The 22171-nt window shown below is 35.3% G+C and overlaps 1 protein-coding gene across 7 annotated transcripts in view; it reads left to right on the forward strand.

Moving 5' to 3' along the window:
• Positions 1 to 22171, forward strand: part of LOC132795625 (PDF receptor) — a 49275-nt gene that overhangs the window by 19339 nt on the left and 7765 nt on the right. For 6 of the 7 annotated variants that reach the window (XM_060806422.1, XM_060806425.1, XM_060806428.1 and 3 more), the window contains 2 exons: positions 17891 to 18447; positions 20811 to 20921. In XM_060806422.1, the coding sequence (XP_060662405.1) occupies positions 17913 to 18447; positions 20811 to 20921 (646 nt within the window). In that variant the 5' untranslated portion in view covers positions 17891 to 17912. Of the gene's footprint in view, positions 1 to 17890; positions 18448 to 20424; positions 20550 to 20810; positions 20922 to 22171 lie in introns of those variants that run through there. The other variant, XM_060806429.1, reaches the window with a different exon arrangement.

Raw genomic sequence — 22171 nt, forward strand, 5'->3', positions numbered from 1 at the left:
TGCCATGCCCACTTCCGTCTCCGCAATTCAATAATAATCGAATAACAAGTGTATAAATTTAGAAGCTAGATTTTTCGTACATACAACATTATCTATAGTTTTTATGATTACTGAAAATTTGGTTGGAATCAAATAAAAATTGTAGAAGTTGCTTTGGTTGATAATCTGGTATATTTTTCACTCTTTGGTATATTTGTAATGTAGTACTATATCAATATACTTTGGTATATTGTTTGTATTTCTGAGGTATTTGGTATACTTTAAAATTAATACCGGACTATTGCTTTGACTGACAATCTGGTATATTTTTCTCTCTTTCGTATATTTTGAATGTAATACTAGATCAATATTCATTGGTATACTTTTAGTATTTTTGCGGAACATTTATTAAGTAGTACTATAACCATATACCAAAGATAGTATTCGGTATATTTTTAGTTTTTTTTTTAATTAGGTATCTCTTAAAATTAATACTACACCGTTTCGCTTTTATTCACAATGGGTAGTGGGTATCTCAATTCGAGCACACCCAACTGTAGCTTTCTTACTTGTTCATTTCTTAAGCCGTGATTAAAGCTGCGGAATTTCTGGACAAGTTTTTGCGATTGCTTCCGGAAAAACGTAAAATAGTATTTTTAACGGAATAGCTTTCACTTGGCTAGGCAAGAAGATGCAATTGAGACATAATTTCTCAGTGCTTTTGTGCCAATTGAAGCACAATGGCTGATGGCGAGTGTGGGCGAGCAGGAGATTACTAATTGGTCGGGGCAACAGCACATTTGATGTTCTTTCGAGTTGTGTGATGATGTTAGAAAACCCGGAGCCAGGATACTGTAATGAGCTGCATGTAAATTTTAATTAATGCTCGGACAAATAAACATGCAGACTCGGCCGGGACACATTGCCCGGCTGCATTGGCAATTAGAGTTAGTCTGGGATAAGCCTGGCGAGTACTACGAGAGGGAGCTCAAAAGCGGAGAACAAAAACACAAAAAATGGGGGCGCAAAAGCAATAGCAACGAACACTGGATAAACGGAAGCGGAAGAGCAACAAAACTAAATGGGCGCACAGCTGACAGCCAGCAAAAAAAAAAGAAAAAACGACAAACAAAACACAGACCAAAAGAATAGATAAACAGACAAACGTATGGCGAGAAAGAGCGAGAGAGTGTGGGAGAAAGAGAGAGAAAGAACAGCGGGTTTAGGTGAATGAACAAAAACTGGCTGCAGTTGGATTTGGTCAGCGCAACACAACGCAACGCGAAAGCAGCGGCAGAAAAAAGTATGCTACGTTTTTCTGCTCCCCTCTTTTGCATTGCGTTTGTTTTTTTTTGTTTTGGTTTTTGCTTTTGTGATGCGGCAATCTGAGCGAGCTCAGCAGCAACAACAACAACAACAATAGGCAACAACGGGCACGGGCAGCAACATCATCATTATGATGAGGAGCATGATGAGCATCATCATTATCAGCACATTGCATTGCATCACAAAGCGTAAGCTGCTTTGCCAACTGTCAGTTGGTAGCTTACCGTGCTTCCAAACTAATAGAACATACCATCAAAGTTTGTTAAAGCTGAGTTAAACATGTTATTGTTATTTGGGAATATGTGCTGACAAGCAGTTTATTATGATTTGCTGCTCTCAAAATATGTTTTAAATACTATGTGAATACATTTCAATTATCAACATTGGCTTATAAAAGTTTGTTGAACCAACCAATCATAATAATCATAAATTACAATAATCTTAATAAGTAAATGCACTCATTACATCATTATCATAGCAGTTAATAGTCAGCATCAAATTCTAAAATATAATAATATGCGTGTCAATGTGTTTAATATTAAATATCAGCTAATAAAAGTTATACTCATATTAAAAATGTACAAATTTGTACTGTAGTCAAAAGTCGAAGTTTTTAATATTTAACGAAAACAAAAACATTTTAAAAGTAGACAGTATATTGTGCTAAGAAGTCGCTAAATATGAAAAAATAAAATTACTATTCGAAATCAAGTTTCGGAGATATTGATTATCACTTATGCTGCTTCCAAACGAATCCATTAACTGCATCTTACTTTGTCGCTTCCTAAATTTAGAAATAAATCTATATTTAATTATTTATCATAACTGTTTTACTAAGAATTCCGAATACAATTAAATCAAGCTACTTGCATCATATTACAGCGTGTTGGAATTAAGATAGAAATCTTTAACTGAAATATATTTTAAAATTATAATTTTATGATAAATATATAATACTATATACTATATAAGTACTATTTGACTTACACAATATAAATAATACACACTTTGTGAAGTTCAACTGCTTGGCAACCCGGATCCATTACCAAGAGCTTACTTTGTCGCTGCCTATTTAATTCTTTTTCTTCGCTGATTAACTGTGAATTCCGAAATTCAAATTATATTTATACGCATGTTGAGTTGCAAATGTTGCTCAAGTTTTTCAGCGACTTGGTACCACTGTGCAGCTTATTGGCAACACAGCAGAGCACAGTGGAGCGCAGAAGAGCACAGAACAGGCGTTGCCACTTAGCAAGTGCTCTTTCTTGTGCGACCGCAACTGCAACTCATATGGAAATTTATGCAAAATGCCGGCAAGAGGGCAAAAGGCAAATGGCAGAGGGCGTTCTCTGTGGTTGCAGTTATATGTTTGTGTATCGCAGTTGTTGTTGTTGTTGTTGTTGGTGGTGGTGTTGTTGGTGATGCCAACAACGCTTGGCTTTGACTTTGGCTGGGCAATTACAACAATTACACAGAGCTAGTGATGAGTAACATGCTCACGACTTAATGTTAATGCCACTTTACATATTAACAAATGGGAATTTTAAAAATAATGATAGTTCTTTTTCAATGTTATTTCATAAATAGAATGCGTATGGAACTAAGTTTGCAGTTTCAAAAGGATTTAAGGGAAATACTAATTATAAACTAATTACTGAAAATTTAAGATAAATTAAATTTGATATGCAAACACTTACAAATTGATTTCGTCATTCAAGTTATGGCTGAATTTAAACAGGCAAAAACATGTCTAAAATATAAAAAAAGATTAACTGAAATTTTGCTCAAATTTAAATGAATAAATTAGATGCACTTTAAGAACAAACTAAAATTTAATAATGACCAAATAGCACAGAAATTCTAGAGAACAAATGGCAATCAACAGCAAATGCAAAATTGTATTAAAGTTTCCACTTTGTAAAATGGGATTCAGCTGATAAATTGTAATCCCACTGAAGCGCAATTTAATCGCTTTTAGGCCAACTCACACTCTCGTTGTTGATGCTGTCAATCATGCCACTTTGCCTTTGCCTAAACCATTTGATAATCCATCCCACCCATAGAGGGAATTTTGCATTCTTCGCCATCGCCATCGCCATCGCCATTCACAACCATGTAGTTCAATTAAGATACGATGCTCACTTTTGCCGTAACGAGTGGCTTACGAAGTCAGACAGATTTAATCCTGGCCAGAGTCTCCTGGCATGTGTAAGTCATCCACCATATTCACAGTGTTCACCGCTCAATATTCACCGTTCATGGTGCAACATGAGGCAGCCTGCCTGCCGCTTGCCGCTTGCCGCTTGCCACAGTCAACATTTGACTGTGATCTGTAATCCGGATTTCATTACAATTTTAACATTGCAATCCTTTGGATGCTGCACTTTTTGACAGTCGTTGTCAATGTGGCATGTGGCAAGCTGGCAGCTGCCATCTGGCAGGTGGGCATGAAGTGGCTGGCAGCTGCCATGCGGCATAGCAACGTAACGAAACGCATTCGCTGGCTCAGTATCTCAAGCCCTTATGGCAATTGCACTTTCTCCAGTTCCTCGACTACTTAAAAAACAAATACGTGGAAAAAAGTTATGAATTCGATTGCTCGACCTTGAGATACCCGCTTTGGATTTAAAGTGCACTCAAAGCGGACTTTAATAAACTGTTGTTAGCAACAGTTAGTAGTCAACATAGCTATGCAAATAAATAGATTTACTTGTTTAATCAATATTTATATTATGGCTTTTAAATGAGCGTTGCAATCAAATCTTCAAACTGTTAAGTTTACATTTCAGCATTACACTCAGCTTATGAAGTTAACAGCGCAGTTCTATGCACTGACTGTTAAATTAACATTTGTAGGTTAACGTTCAGGCTCTTAAGTTAACAGTTAACACTTGTTGATAAACGCTCCTTATGTTAAGTTAACATGTGCACATTAACTCTCAGAATGTTAAGTTAACATATAAAGATTAACTTTCAAACTGTTAAAGTTTGCACATCAACTCTCAACTGTTAAGTTAACTGGCAGTCTAACACTGTAACTGCTAAATTAGCATGACAGCCTAACACTCAAGCTGTTAAGTTAACATGACAGTATAATCCTCAGACTGTTAAGACTGCTAAAAGACAGACATTGCTCGTAAATCGAATAACGTAATACTTTTGACTCACCAAGAATATGTATATTTTTGTGAAGCTGGATCTACCCACAATCGCCTATTGTCACTAAGTTATAATACCCTTCGACCCAATGGGTAGAGGGTATTGAAAAAGGGAACGGAATAAGCTGTCTGCCTGTGGCTTACAGTCGTGACCTTCCGCCTGAGGCTGCCACACGCTTTTCCCGCACCCGCATCCTCAGTTTGACCATTAACATTTATGACTTGTATCTTACTTTATTGTATGCCACACACGCACACACACACGCACACACACACACATCAGCCATATCCTTCAGCCTTCAGCTTGTTTATGCGCATAAGTTACGACCGACATCGCGATATTTTTTTACGTCACGTTCCAGCATTAAGTTGATCTCATTTTATTTTGTCAGCAAAACTACACGACTTCTGCAATAAAATTTATTATCGAACTTTTTATTGCCTACAGCTAACAAGGGCATCATCAGACATTTAAGTGTTTGTAACAGGCAGTAAATCAGCAAATCTCAGTCTCACTAAACATTTTGTTGTGCCACCATCGGTAGTCAACATTTATCTAATTAAGGTTTTGTTTAAACTTTTTAATGGTTTTAAATCACTGCTCAAAAATGCAGTACAAAAATATTTGAAATTGCATTTCGAGTAATAATAATTTTGTCTGTTTTTGTCTGTCTTTATGCGAGAAATGTTTTCGATTTCTAACATTCGGCATTAAACTTGGCTTCCACATTGATTGCAACATTCTTAAATTCCAATTATTGCAAGGGCAATGCTACATTTGAAACCCCGTCCTAGTCTGCTGTACCTTTTACCCACAAAACTATCTTGTTTATTTCTCCTAAACTTTTCTGTTCACCCAGCGAACGAAAAGCAATCAAATCTTGCAAAAGAAAGAAAACTATCGTTAGCTACGAAATGAATTTGGGCAAACGAATGAAATATGTTAAGTCAGATTCCATAGATAAATTAAATTTTTACTTAAGAAATAAAAGAAAATATCGTAACATAATAATTCAAATTCAAGATTTTATTAAGAATTTGCAGAAGAAAGCAAAGTATGTAAAATAATGGCAAACACATATTGCATTCAGAACCCTTTAAGTTATTTAAATTAAATATTTGTAATGAAAAAAAGTAGAGATCAAAATATAAAGATATTAAAATTGAATAGTTTCGAAACACATTAAATTGGAACCCCTGAAAATTATCTAAAATAATTGCAAAGTAACGCAAATATAAAAAACTTTTACTGAATTTAGTTTGACATTGATACTATCGAAAAACTATCGCTTCTGCTATCGTCTGAGAATGTTCAGGCGCCATCAGGTTGGACTTGCAACGATCTTCAAAATAAAATATATTGAATAATTGCAATTAAAATGTTTACGAAAGAAATAAAAGAAAATATCCTTTACTGAAATTCTTACAATTTAACAGCAATTTAGATAATCACTATCGCTGCTATCACTTCTACTATCGTCTGTAAAAGTTCCATTTCAAAGAAATTTTTACAAGAGATAAAATGAATGAAATATCAGATACATTCATACTATCGGAAAACTATCGCTTCAGCTATCGTATGCAAATCTTCAGCACTATTGCGCCATCAAGTTGCATTTGCAACGATTTGTTGAATATTTCCGCCTGCGCAAAATATTGTGCACATCATTTGTTGCATGTGCTCTGATAACATTGCAATTGCAATAGTTGTTGTTGTTGCTGTTGCTGTTGTTGTTGTTGTTGTTGCAGCTTTTGTTGATGGTGCTGTTAAGGGTCTTCAATGGCAGCTGACTGGCTGGATGGCTGCTGAGCCTGGACTCGCTTTCTCAAGGACTCGCGTGCAAAAATGTTTGCATTGATGCCCTGGCCCGTGTGTATCCCAGCTTAGCATTACAGCACTTTGTTATTTGCAATTGAGTTGCATTGCATTGATTTGTTGCCACTCCCCCTTCTTCGCCCCGTTCCTTTGCAGTGCCTCGTTCTTCGACCCCTTAACTGGCTTTCAGCATGTTTTTGTGTTTGCATCGGTGCTGCTTCATTGGTCGGTTATACAACATAACCTTTTCTTGACCTGAACACTTGCAGGACATCCTCACAACGATCCTGTTTGTACAACATTTCTCCATTCAGAGACAGACAGAGAAAGAGAGAGTCCCTTCCCCTCCCTCGTCCCTTTGCGCTCATGTCGTGTCTGTTCGATTGCCATTGTGTGAAGCTATTTGAATGCATACATATTATGTGAGCATTGACCGGCAGCTGATTGAGAAGTGTGAATGACGCATTACGCAAGAGAGTCAGGGACAGAAGTAGAAGAAGAAGCAGAGACACAGACACAGACACAAACACAGGCAAGCACATCAGTGTGAATGAAATGTAAGAATTTACATCACACAAACAAACACATATTTATTCAGCAGAGATGGGCTCAATTGCGATGCGATGTTGTAACTGTAGATGTAACTGTGACTGTGAATGTGACTGAGACTGTGACTGAGACTGAGACAAAGACTGGGCATGATGCCAATTTGATAAATATGAAATAAGAATAAATGTTTAGCAGGCAAATTCACAATTCCATAATTTACAGATACGGTAAAATCAAAAATAGAACTTCATTCCAAAATTCGTTCGTTGGAAACAGTGATTAGATATAGATTTATTATATTCATTTTAAGTTTTTTAAATTTATTAAGGAATAAGTAAATTAGAGATAAACTAAATACATTTTCGGAGTCAATCATAACAAGAAGCAAAAAAGATAAGAATTAAAATTGATGCACTTATGTAAAGTCTTCCAATAAAGACTTCGTATACTGCAAAAACAATATCTTCATTGTTTTGATAAGTAATAAATATTTAGATTCTATATGCTTTTTGAATTTGTATTTTACCATTATCTTATTATAATGTCATACACATTATCTAAAAAAGGTTTGGGCAGCAAAGAATGATTTATCATAAATTTCGTTATTTTTAAACTAATATAATCAGTAGTAACATTTTGGAACATTAAAAGTATTACTTTAAAATATTTACGACCATATAAAGTATAATTGTATTAAGAATATATCCAGTATACACATATTACGTATACGCATAACAATTATACAAATATTAAGTATACGTACTGTTGCATGTCAAACAATTCAGAACTAGAGCTAGAGCTTGAACTACAAATTCAGTGAGCAGCTTTTCAGCTGTAATATCTGATGCATTTATGTCATGCGACGTCTTCACATCAGAGAGCTGTACAAAATGTGCTCATCACTTATTTGTAGCACCCAACTACGAGTGCAGATATGAACATGAATATAATATTTGCACTTGTGCCAAGTTGTACTTTCTGACTCCATCTCGTTAAAATGTGTCCTGTGAACTTGTGAAGCTACTCAGCACAGTTCACTCCCTGTCACTCTCTCATACTCCAGCTGGAGAGAGAGAGAGCTACGACGTAGATAGCAATACCAATTAATTTAGCCCAATTTGAGCATGAACATGATACAAAGCACATCATAATTGTGTCTAATTATATTGTGTAAGAGGATAAACAATACTAAACGCATTCACTCCGATTCATTTCGTTCGCATTGTATCATTTAAATGGTGAATACAATCAGCGAAATACTCAGTATAACGACAACTACCGCATCAAATAAACGAGCAGCAGCAGCGTCGTAAAATACAACAACAACAACAGCAACAGCAAGAACAACAAATTCGACTGGCCCCAAACGAGCGTTACGAAATTATTTTGGCAGTTTGCCCGTTGTCAAGGTCTTGGTCTGGGTCGGAGCTGCTGCTGCCACTGCTGCCATTGTGCTGCCTGCCTAGTTGCCATTGCCATCGCCGGGGGCATGCAACGAATGTATGTGTGTGTGTGTGTGTGTGTGTGTGTGTGTGTGTGTATGGAGAGGGGGGACGCCATCAATGCCACTCCTGCCACTGCCAGACGACACCGAAAGGGGAGAAGAGTGAGCATATAGACTCTTCTTTTTTTTTGCCCTCTTCTATTTTGGTTTGGAACCGCCTTTAGCTACCCTGGGCTATGCCTGATTTGAGATGCCATCGAGCAACTGCGCCGACTTTGATTGAAATTTGAAAACGTGCAAACAATTCCGTTTGATTTATAGTAGGTAAGAACGGCAGCAACAGCACTTGCCACCTAATGTGGCACTTCTTCGTCTTCATCGTCTTCTTCACGATAGATTCCAAACCGTCTAACACATTATTGGCAGTGCAAAAGATCAATAAACATTCCAAGCCTAAGCTTCGTTTCAAAATGTAAAATAAGTAAGACAACTGCAAAGCCATTTCAATTTGTTTTAGTTTGTATAAAATAATTAAATTTGGCGTAGATTTTATGTAACTCAAATATTTATGAAAACTTCAAATAAATTTTATCACAAACTTATATATTATTTTATTCGTAAATCTTGTAAGCTAAGTAGAGAAACTGCAAAGCTATTTCGTATTAGTCTGTATAAAATTCTTAAGTTTTGCGTTAATTTTTTATATCTTAAATCTAAAAATCTAAATCTTAAAGATGATTTTGCAAAATATTTGTATTTTATTTTATTAGTAAATCTTAATAAAGTTTTAAAGTTAATTTTATAAAATATGTATATTTTATTTGATTAGTTTTGCATATATTTTAGTTTCATAAAACTAAAATAACATCAGTAATATTTGCAATACTTTGTTTCAGCATAAAAATAAATAAGCAACCTGATTATTATAGAATCTTTAAAGCTAATAATGATAACAATGTCTTCTGGAAAATAGAAAGAAATGGAATATTTAAAATACATTTAAGTTTTCAAATACTTTTTAAGCATTTGTTGATACCATCTTTAGCTAAATAAAAGCTTAATATTTGTAATCATAAAAGATAATAAAATGTATTTTTCAATAGGCGTTTTTTACTTATGTATGTTAATATTTAAATCTTTATGTAGGGTTTTTAAACGTTTCATTAATAAATTTAAAAAAAAATATATCCGTTATTGGTATTTTGACTTAAAATAAAATACAAATATTTGATAAAAATGAAATCTTAAAAATACTTTTTAAGCGTTTATTATGCAATCTTTTAAATAAGTAAAAATGCAAAAAAAAAGATACATTTTATTAGTATTTTAGCTTAAAACAAATACAAATATTTGTTAATTTTAAAATCCTTTATACTTTTTTAAGCGTTTATTTGTCAAACTTTTCAAATAAGTATTTGAAACTTAGAGAAATATTTCATAGAACTTTTATCTGATAGACCTTAGTTCAGCTAAAAGTCAATTACAATCACAGAGTATCTTTTGGGTCAGTCAGCAATAAACAATGCGAATTATACGCTGTATTGATATTGATTTATAGAGTGTCAATCTGACAAATTACACAACGCCAGGCCAGCATAAGCAGGGCAATGCAACAGTTGTATTATATTGTGATAGATACAAAGGAAACACACACAAACACAGACACACACACACATACACAGCTGGCGTACGATTTGCAAGCGAGCCAGCAATAGAGTCAGAGTCAGAAAGAGCAAGCGAGACGAAGCGAGCACAATAAATAGTGACGAGCTGTCAAAAACTGTGTTGTTTTTTTTGTTCTGTTTGTTTGTTTTGTTTTGTTTTTGTTTTTTGGCCTATGAAGAAAATTACATGGTTGGTCAGCGAGGCGTGTGGCGCCCTCTGTTGGTCGTTTGCTTTTATTATACGTTGAATACGAAGAAGGGGAGAACGAAAAGTAGCTGCATGTGATCGTACTTATAATGCGCACTGTCTTGTCGGTTTTGTGTTTCCTTTTCACAGTTATGTTTTGCGGATTTCTCCTTCCCCCCCCGGTAACTCAAGTCGAAAGCGGATAAAGTAAATGCAGCCGAGCAAAACATCGTCGAGCGAACTTGAGACAAATGACTGACAGACAGAGAGAGAGAGAGAGAGAGAGAGAAAGAGAACTTGCAAATAACTGCAGAATAACAGACAGAGAGAATGTGGCAAAAGTGGCAAAGTAGTTGTAGTAGAGAGTAGCAACTAGGCAGTGCAAATATCATGGCGAATAGAATAGAGAGCAGAGTGTAACAATTTCAATGCCAACTTGTAATAGGCAACAGCAGCTCAGCCAAGCGGCAAATGTCCTGTGGTGAGCCACTCCTCCCTCTCTCTTCCTCTTCTTCGCCAGCAACTGACAGTCAACACTCAGCAAAAAAGAAAGTATCTCAAGTCTTTGCTAGGTGATGTAACTGCTGTAAGCAGCGTTGGCCTGCCTTGAATTAGGTTTTTATTTAATTTTAATGCCACACAATGCAAGCGAGAGATAAAGAGAGACAGAGAAAGAGAGACAGAGATAGCAAGAGCATGTATAAGGAATATATGTATGTATAAGCCAAGCTCAGAGATTTGGCCAGCTGCTGCAAATGCTGTTGCAGTGAACGCCTTTAGGGCAACATTCGTTGTATGTACTATCTATCATCCACACACTTCTCCTCCCTCTCCCTCCTTCTCTCTGTCTCTCTGCATGCCTAACTCTGGTATGTCCTTTGCCCAATTTTAGGCTCAGGCTGTCGTTGCAAGTTGCAAGTTGCAACATCTGCTCGTCGTTGCTCGACTGTCCGTTCAAGCGTTGCATATTGCGGCTACGCTTCTTCCACAAATTGCCACTTGCACTTGAATTGCCAGTTTGCCAGCCCGTTATCACTTTTCCTACACCTGCTTAACAACTTAACAGAAATGGTCAGTTTTGGGTTTCAATTTAATCGAATGAATTTCAATTCCCTTTTGTTCTGAATATCACAATTCAAATGCGATTTGTTCTCTCATATTTCTTACATTCCTTACAACAAATATTATGGGCAATAACTGAACTTTAAATTCCTTTGCTTTTCCTAGGATCAGACAACAAACGATAGATGGCGCTAGCGCAATGCTTAATAAATATAAAGTTTATTTAGTTTATTGTTTTACAATTTAGCTAATTGTTTGTATATTTGATGAATTCAAAAGCCATTTAATACATTTAATTGCTTAACAAATCATCTTGACTAGACTTCAAGTTATTCTGCATTTACTTTACATCATTAACAACACAAAACACACGCTAGATGGCGATAGCGCTATGCTTACTAAATAGAAAGCTTCTTTATTTTATATTTTTCCAAGAAAGTAACATTTGCTTTACTAATTTTTTGTATTTTTAATGAATTCAAAAGCTATTTAACTCATTAAGTTCTTTTGTATTTACGTTGAGCCATTGACAACTGGAAACAAACGCTAGATGGCGCTAGCATAATGCTTAATAAACCGAAAGTTACTTAGTTCTTTTTTTTTCTAAGAAAATTAAAATTGCTTTTCTAATTTTGTGTATATTTGATTAATTAGAAAGCTATTTTATTATTTAAATAATCATTGTAACTCCAAGTTCTTCTGCATTTACTATAAATCATTGACAATATCAAACAATCGATAGATGGCGGTAACAAAAGTTTCCAAGTGGAAATTACTTTGTTAATATATCTTGTAAATTTGATGAATTTAAATGCTATTTAATTCAATTGGGGCAATTTGAACAGTTGCGTAGCTTAGCATTATTATTATAGGTTTTTGGCAACAAACTTGGATAAATACATTGAAAAGTTTTGCACTGCGCTGAACACAGTTTGTAAACTGTTCTTAACCATGTGCAAGAAGTTGGCTCGTTTGATTGGCAGTGCGACTGCAATTGCAACTCCAATCAAATTGCATTAAATGTGGTTGTAATAAAAAAAAAAACGAAATGAAAGAAAGTTCAACTTTCAAGATTTAAGTAAATATTTGATGAAACTTTTGGCTGTTCAACTATTTATTTGCAAGCCAAGAACTATGCGTATATCACCATCATCAGCTATGTATGTGTGTGTGTGTGTGTGTGTGTGTATTGCATGTCCTACTCTACATTTAGTATACATCTAGCTATAGCACATCTAGTTTGTCTGCCCGGGAGCGTTCTTTTGCCAGCACGCCAAGTCTCATCTCATCGCAGTCACCACAATTCCAACCCGCCCCCAAAAAAGCTTTTCGCTGCGTCGTCGTCCCCATTGTCAAATCGCGCGAAAGTTTTTAAGGTCGTTCAGGCCCCAAAGCTACAGCTGCATTCCGCCTCCATTCCTGCCACACACAAAATTAAAAAAAAAAAAAAACCAAGACTGGGGGGGGGGGAAGAAAAAACTACGCCAATGCCCTTGCTAATGAGCAAACTACAGAAAAATGGAAAAAATAAAATATTTGCCACAATTATATATAATGAAAACCGACCTTATCAATGATGAATTCTATCAAAAGAGAGAAATGGGCATTTCAAGTTTTGTGTTTGTTTGCGAAAGTCAATTAGTTGAATCAAATAGATTCTTAGTTCTGTTTGCAATGTTACGCATACGACGTGTTGTACCGGTTAAGTGTTGCCTACTTTACGGCTACAAGTTGACCAAACATAAACACAAAACACACACCACACAGATTGGCTATGTGTGTGTGTGTGTGTGGTGTGTGTGTGTATGTGTGTGTGGGTGTGTGTGTTAGCTGGGCCAATTTGTCCATGCTGCGTACGCATATCTAATCTGCATATCGTGTGGCCAGGTAGTATGCACAAGCATGCTTGCGTAAACAGGCTGCTTGGCATGCTTGTGTCAACGACAACAACTACAACAACAGCGACAACAACAGCAATATCTGCCAGCTATATGAAATTCGTTTCCCCTTGCACTTGCTCAAAAACAAACTGTCGACGGCAGAACACTCTTCAATCTAGCAAGGTGAAGAAATATTTACTATTATTATTGTTTTATTGAAACAACGAACACAATTCCTTACTGCAATGACTAAAACCATTAAGCTCTAAGGACGTGTTTCATCTGCTTAAAAATAAGTGAAAAAGGAGTAAAAACTAATTAAGCATTTTATACCTAAACAGACAAACTTTGCTATAAAATTGTATGATAAAAAAGATTATATACTATTTGTAGAACAAAATATCTTAGCAAAAACTTTATACAAAATTCTTAAGATTTAATGAAAATAGAATATTATCTTAATTTGTATGTCGGGTGCGACACTATTAAATGTGAAAAAAAAACTTACATATATCAAACCATATATAACTTTTAATAAGAACTTTAATCAGAGCTAAGAATGATGCAAGCTACATCTCTTTAAAATATAACAATAAAGCTGCCATCAAACCCGAACTTTAGTATTGAATATATATTCAGTGTACATTTGTGTCACATGTTGCACGTTGCATGTTGGATGGCTTTATTCATTAGAAGACCCTCAAACAGTATTTGATGTCAAGGTTTTCGCTTACTTTTGAGCAATCTGCGCGCTTAGCTTGAGTTGGCTTTTAATACAAGATTCGCAGCTGCAAGTTTCAGTGCACTCAACTTAAGGCCTGGTCCTTGATCCCTTCTCTGTTGCACAGGGTATTTTTGTTGTTGTTGCTCAGTTACTCCCCGAAAATGTCTTTGAGTGTACGTACACACACATACATATGTATTTGATATAATTTCATAAGAATTTCAATTTTGCAAGTTGTTGCAGCGTATGTTACTTTTCATAACCAACCAGAGAGAGAGAGAGAGAGAGAGAGGCGAATGGCAGACTTAAAGCATGCACAACATTTATATAAGCCAAAAAAAAAGAAATAAAAAAAAGGACGATGGCAGATGGCCCAGTTGCATTTCGGTCGCTTCTTCCCAGGGCACAACGATTATGTGCATCATTGGGTCCACAAACCGCTGACTCAACAGCTGCAAAAGTTCTTGGCGCAAAATCCGAGCTACTTATTAGATGCGATGACATTACTTATAGTCCTTCCTCATAGCCTAAAGGCACGAAGCGAACGAACACAGAGGCTGCTTATCAATTAGTGGCCTCAGCAACGTTGCCCCTCCCCCCCCCTCTCTGCGACCCCTTCTTTAAGCGGAATTCATGCTTGCAATTAAGCCAAGTAAGCGCAAAAAGCCAGGCCAAGCCACTCACTCGTCTCTGTCTCTGTGTGTGTGTGTGCGTCTGTGTGTGGTGTGTGTGTCTGTGTGTGTGTGTGTGTGTGTGTGTGTGTGTGTGTGTGTGTGTGTGTGTGTCTATGTCTGTGTCTATATTCTTAGCCAAATCAACAGAGAGTAATTTGAGCTGCGCTCAGTGCTGCCAACTGCCAACTGCCATATGCCAGGTGTGAAAGGAAACCAAGAGACGCCTCTCTCTCTGTACTCTCCACTCGCCACTTCCCTCCCCTTACCTAGCGATTCGGGTCACTTGGCAGCTGTGGCAGAGACAATTTATATTCGCATTAATCAATCGCAGTTATCCGACTGCCACAGCTTCAGTCCTTATGTGAGTGCTTCGCAATTGCTGCCGTCGCTGCTGTTGCTGCTGCTGCTGCATGCATAATTATTATTCATATTATTTCTAGAGAAACTTTCGACTAGTATTGGGTAATCTATAAAGCATTAAAGTAGTCTGCTCGCTACTGAATTAAGGGCTTAGTTGCAATTTAATTAGATTAAAAGTTACGAACATTTTCGTTAAGGAAGCTTTGCTACACGAAAATACTTCGATATAAAATTACTCTCAAGTCGAAAAAATTGAGATTCTTAAATTAAAGAAGCCTTTTAATTTCTCAAGAAATATTTTGTTTTATTTAAATTGACAGCTGAATGTGACTAAAATTGGCAATGCAGCGTTAAGTGGATAGTTGATTCGTTGGATCTTTTACAACACTGACAGCTTTACTTTACAACACTTTACAGCTTTCAATATCAGAATTTTATAAATGATAATTTCACAGCAAAATCAACTAAAATCGATTATGCATAGTTTATTTTTGGTTGTCGCGAACGTAGCTTGAAATACAAAACTTCATTAGTGAAAATTGTTTTAACAAATACTCTGATTTATTTGATTTAAAAAGGGAATCAAACCCAAATCGATTATGCAGTACCAGCTCAATAGTTGACTTGTTGGATCTTTTACAGCACTGATATTTTTCATATTTCGATAATCCTTAACGTAGCTTGGAAAACAAGCGTGCTTTTAACTTTGAATATCAAAACACTATCAATAAAAATTTCTTAACTAAATCAGGTAAAATCGAATATGCAGTGCTAATTCAAAAGCTGATTTTTTGGGTATTTCACAACACTTGAATCTTTCATATATGCTCATCTCTAACGAAGCTTGAAATACTACCGTGTGTGTGCTTTACAATTAACCGGCTGTTATAGAAATGCATTTATGTAAAGTTATATAAATGTTTTGCAGTCAATCGAACAATGATAGCAAATCTATTTACAATTTAAACATGTTTAAAACTAAACAAGCAGCTGTGATCCCTGAGATTATCTAACCGTTGCTCCGAATTGACTTCATTCCACGCGACCTGAGTGTTTGCGATATATTAACAAAAGAAAAAAAGAAACAGAAAAGAGATGAACAAAAAGGATGCCAACAAGCTTAGTGAGTAAACACACGGAAGACCGTTAGTTAGCTGACCTTCTCCCAGTTGCAGTGACAACAACCCCACAATAATCCCCACTGAGTTCTTGTACAACGACAACGGACGATGATGATGATGATGATGATGATGATGGAATGACGATGATGATGATAATGATTGTGGCGATGATGTGATAATATCCGTATGCGAGAGTCTCTAGCGTGGCTCGCGTAGCCCCCGAAGGCTATAAATACTGCAAACGACAACTGCATTCCAATCATAGTATATTTATTAATAAACAATAATAAACAGCGCTTGCTTGTGAATGGCTGCAATAAAAACGTTGTCAGCTAATGCCAAACAAAGAATCGCAGCATGCAAAGATAAATACATATGTGTATATATATGTATGTGTATGTATGTGTGCTTGAACTCACAGTTCTGCATCTCAATCAGTTGAATGCATTCGTTTACTCGCATTTTTAATTAAAACTAAGCTCTGCACTCATTTCTATCATCACAATCGAGTCTTAATACACACACACACTCACACACACACATCCATTCACAAGTTGAACAACCAGGCTAAACAATAATTGATTTGTAATACCCTCTGCTTGCTATCGTATTTTGGGGTATAATGATTAGCTTGCAAATATGCAACTATTGAAATATTTTACAAAAATAAATATATGGGAATATATTTTATATGTATTATTTTTTACAAAGTATTCAAATAAATAGAACTTTTATTTTTTATCAAAAGTATTTATTCGATTAACTAAGATTTCTATTTACTATCAAAGGAAGTTGTCCGAACGTACTAATGAATTATATTTTTCACAAACTTGAAACATACTTTAAAATCTATTCAGTTGAATTACCACAGCAAATAGTGTAGCTACCATAAAAATGCTAATTATATATTGTTATATAGTTTGGAAAAGTTCGTATCTCTTTAAATTTTTTCTAAGGAGACCATTGCACCCGTAGGATGTGCTAGGCTTATATCCAAAGCTGTTAGTGATGTACATATGTTATAAATAAATTTTAATGTATTTTAAATCTAGCCCTGATCTGCCACTATATTATAGTTTAATAGTCTATAAGTACAATTGTTAAAATACAATAAAGTAAAACAGCTTAAATAAACTGAAAAAAAATGAGAACATAAGGTTAACTATGTTTTAAAATCAATAACTACATTAAATTCCTATTAAGCTACTAGAAAACAATAAATATTAATAAGCAGATTCTTTTCAAATAAACTGTTTGCTAAATAATTCCAGAAAATACTTTTTTGTTGTAGAATTTTTTGAAGTAATTACAAGCTTTCTAGAATAGCATTTGTTGTTTTGTTTAAAATCAACAACTTAATTTAATGATAATGAAACTACTAAAGAAATTATATAAATATAAATTAGAAGGTTCTCTTGAAACAATTTATTTGCTGTATGATACTAGAAAATACTTTTCTTGGGCTATGATTTGATGGAGTAATTAATTGTACATCCCTTTTATTGAGTAGCACTTGTTGTTTTCCTTAAAACCAACAACTTTTTTTTTTAGTTAGTACTAAGCCTAAATTAGAAAAAACGTTACTTTGTCAAGGATCCATTCAAGAAAATAATTTGTTTGATATAAAATATGAATAAGTTCTAAATTGTGGTTCGCATTCCAAAACTCTAGGTCATCTGCTAGTCGAGCATAACTCGCTGTAACATTATTACATTTCACTGCGAATTTTTCACAATTTATTTCATTTTATCTGTCGACTATCGTTCATTTGGCATAAAAGGCTTTAGAAGCGCAGCTTGCAGATGAGGATTAGATGTGGATAGTAAATTAAATTAATGAGTCTTAAGCTTAAAACATGTGCTAAGCAACACAGCCTGAATTAATGTGAAGTACGACTTTCTTTTCTCTTTCTCTCTCTCTCTCTCTCTGTCTCTGTCTCTGGTCAGTTATGCGATTTGAGGGCAAATAATGCAGCTGTCTGGCATTAAGGAGGCCAACAGTAGCATCATTAGCACCATCACACAAAGCATCAGCGAGCGATTTGCAAGGAAATCGCCAACAGCCGCCAGGACAAGGAAATTTGGCAGGCCATTCATGTCCATGCTGGAACAGATGCCATACGGCAATCAGACAGTTAGCGAAGAGCGACTGTACAGCAACAGCAACAGCAACAGCAACACTACCAACAACAACATCATGTCATCAGCAACAACAACAACAACAACAGAAGCAACAGCAGCAGCAACCACATCAGTCACATCTGCAGTCACAATTTCGTCACTTTCGACAGCTGGCGCCTCATCGCTAAACGATTCGAATGTCATCAATCGGCTGGCGGATGTCACAATTGGCACACATTTTGAGCCAAGCAGCGCAATGTCAGCAAATGTCAGCGTGGATCCAGCCGCCAGTTCGCCCTGGAACATCACCTATGTCTCCGTCTCGGCCACCAGCTACAACAACTGTTCCGCCCTGTTTGCCAACTACACCCAACCGCAAGCAGGTGAGTTCCTAGTCTCATTTTCATTTCTTAGTCAATTGTGTTATCCAACCTGCTTAAGACACTCGAAAAGAGCTTATTCAGTGCTGCATTGCATTTAATCCGCCAGCTAAGTGCGTATTAGCATTGCTCGACCCAGTTCACCACGTCGTATACTTGATAAACAATTGAATTGGCAAATATTGTAGTAAGTGCATAAATAATCAAGATTAACAGTTTATATTTAATTCAATTTTGTGAAGAATCATAAAATAAGGTGGCAGCACGTATCTAAAATAATGCTCGACTGTGAGATACCCGTTACCCACGTCGTATACTTGATAAACAATTGCATTGGCAAATAGTAAGTGCATAAATAATCAAGATTAATAAAAGACTGTTGATATATAATTCAATTTTGTGAATAAACATAAAATAAGGGGGCAGCACGTATCTAAAATAATGCTCGACTTGGAGATACCCGCTACCCATATGCAATAAAACCATATTCTACAAATTGTACAAATGTATCGCAGACTACTTTGGTATAACGATATTGGACTACATTCAAAATATATAATAGAGTGCAAAATATATCAGACTGTCAGCCAAAGCAACTAAGAAGCGATTGAAGTAAAAGTTTTTTGTCCATACAAAAGTATTTCTTAAATACCTTCTACAATTTTGTATAATACCCTAATAAAATGCTTTAAATTTAAACAAAATATGAAAGAAATTTACTTTCAATTATTGTGAGGGAATGTTAAAGTTGAAGAAGTGCTCTAAATTATAATTTCACTTTTAAAATTAAAGGATTTATACATATAGTAATTTTTTGATTGTTAATATACGTTTTCAAATAAAATGCACAACATCAATTTACTTTTAAATATATATAATGCTCATCTAACCTCACCTCAATGTACAGACAAAAATATAGTTAAGTTCAAGTATGAACATTCAACAAAACTAAGTAAAACTAAATACGGTCACGTTTGTAATGCTAATTACGATGAATATAATATGGATACATTTACAAAAGTAATTAATTTCCAAAATTCGTTACGGCAGCTTTATTATAAAACTGCAAATTTTGTTATTTATTTACAAGTAAAATAGTTTCAAATTATTGCGATATTGATTTATTTTAACATTTATTCAATTCAATTCAATTAATGTCTTCCAATTTTAGGTTATATTGATTTAATTGAATTTAGAAAAATCCAATTCATTTGAATGTACTAATAATTATTAATTACAATTATGAAAGGCAAATCAAAATATTTTAGAGCCGCAATTCAATGCTCGAATTTGGGAAAACGTTTAATGCAGTTCACTAAAAAATCCCCAAACTATTCCAAAATATAAGTTTTGAAATTAAAAAGGAAAACGTTTACTTATTTTAACCAGTTTTTAAAAGTTAAACTATGTTTTTGAAACCAAAACAGTTTAAAAACAAAAATTGTTAGCATGTCTCTCAAAAACTTTTCCAGCTTTTCGACTACAGTTTTATTTTTTTATTCATGTTAGCCTCGTTGGAAATGCCAAATGTTTGTGATAACTTTGCGTGTCGTATCAAAAATTTTCAGCATTTCCTTCCGGCAACTTTCATTCAGATAAAACAAATTCCCAAAAATTTCAATTGTTTTTAATTGAGTATCATAATGAGCAGCAAAATGATGAAAATTCTGCTAGATATTGTGGTTAAGAGTGAGGCCAATGGACGATACATAATGGCTGTGAATGCGAGGACACTAAAGCCTGGCCAAATGGCCGCAACAACGACATCAAGAACAACAACAATGGTGGCAGAGCAAAAGCAGCTGCAACAAAAACAGAGTCAACAACCAAAGGAAGAGACGAAGCAGTTGCAACTGCCTTTAGCTGGCGAATTTGTGAATGGACAGCCAAGTGGCACAACAACTGGTGCCCCCAGCGACAAAGAGAAGAACGACAAAGGGAATGGCTTTGTCGATGCGAGCACCAAAAAGCAACCGCCAACTGCAACTGGCAACTAGCTGCATTAATATGCAATTAAATACAATTTGAATTTTAAATTGATCGCACAACAAAATACACATATAGTAGAACATAGCACAGAGAGTGCTTTTAACTACGGCATTCTGGTAACTGGGTTGTGCAGCCATGTTTTATGCAATGCATTTAATTTTTAATGCCACACAGTCCTTGCACTCAATGTGTTGTTTAATTAGCCAACCTGCTGCTGTAGCTGTTGTTGTTGCTACTTGGCAGCACAAAGACTAATCCCACCCGCATATCAATTCACACCCAACGCTTGTCGCCATATGCGTTTCGTTTTTTGTGTGTTGTATTCTATTTGCCAATTCAATTCTCTACCCCGTCTCGTTCGCTCTCTTTTTTACCAGGCATTTATTGCAACTGGACTTGGGACTCGCTGCTCTGTTGGCCACCAACGCCGGCCGGCGTGCTCGCCCGCATGAATTGCCCCGCTGGCTATCACGGTGTGGATCCACGCAGTAAGTAAACAAAGACTTTCAACACGAATGTCCACAACGCATTGCACATACACTTTCTTTACATTTTCAAATGTTTGCATTGTTAAAGACGGTCTATATAATTAAAGCAATATCAGCAGCTCTTAAAGCTAACGATTGAATATTTGAATAGAAATTTCTTGAGTTATTATATAATAAGAACACATATTTTTTGTTGCAAAAAAAATGTTTTTATTTTTAATTTACACTCTCTTGGGTATTCTAACAACTCTCTCGTGATGTTAGTCATGCTCTTTTCATTACTTTTGTATCTCTGTTACCACTCTGTACTTACGATTACATAATTTTGAGCGTTGCGATCAGTCTTGAAAAGGAAAAGACATCTCTCGCTTGTACTCTACTATAATTTACAAACTAACTATTTACAAATGCTGCTATAAATGAATTAAAGACTAGATCTACTCATCAGAGGGATTCAAAATATAGTCCAAGGACTGACTTATTTATAAATGCTATTAAAAATGAACTCTAATATTTAATAACTACATTCTATGATAGAATGTGCTATAGCTCAGATACTTTATATGGCGGTAACCTCTAGAAATTATAATAATAATTTTAGTTTTAAACGTAAATATTCTGAAGCTCCAATTTTCGATAATTCATAGCTAAGGTGGTCAACTAGCAGCTGCATTGCAAGCGAAGTAAGGAATACTCTAAAATGCCAATAAAGGAATCTTAATTGAGAAAATACTTTCTATATATTATTTACTCTGCAGACGAATTCCCAAAACATTCAACTGTCCCCCTTCTTTGATCATTCATATTTGCTTCACATATAAAAGTAATAAATTTAATTTATATTTAATTATTTTACGTTATGACGCAAATATACAAAACATATAAAACATTGCCATCTAGAAATTGTCATTTGCTTTTGAAACATGAAATTCATTATGCTAAAAGCGTATATGGCAGAAAACACTTGTAGCTCTTTAAATATTTAGCCAGATCAAATCAATCAGCATTTGTCATTTGGGGAATTGAGCATAGAAATTGAAATTGGAAAGCAAATCGACGAGTAAGTGAGTCAGGTGTTTGGCACAGTTATCAATTAATTGGTCACCAAGGTGAACTATGCGTAGCAAGAAAGCAAAGAAAGGGATGTGCTCGTGTTTGGGTTTTAACTCTCGACTATTTTGCACCTTTTGATGATATTGTTGAGCCGCATTAAATGACGGCTCCGTTCCCATAGCGTTAAGCCAAGTGTG

The sequence above is a fragment of the Drosophila nasuta genome, chromosome X (genome assembly GCF_023558535.2).
Source record: "Drosophila nasuta strain 15112-1781.00 chromosome X, ASM2355853v1, whole genome shotgun sequence".
NCBI lineage: Eukaryota > Metazoa > Arthropoda > Insecta > Diptera > Drosophilidae > Drosophila > Drosophila nasuta.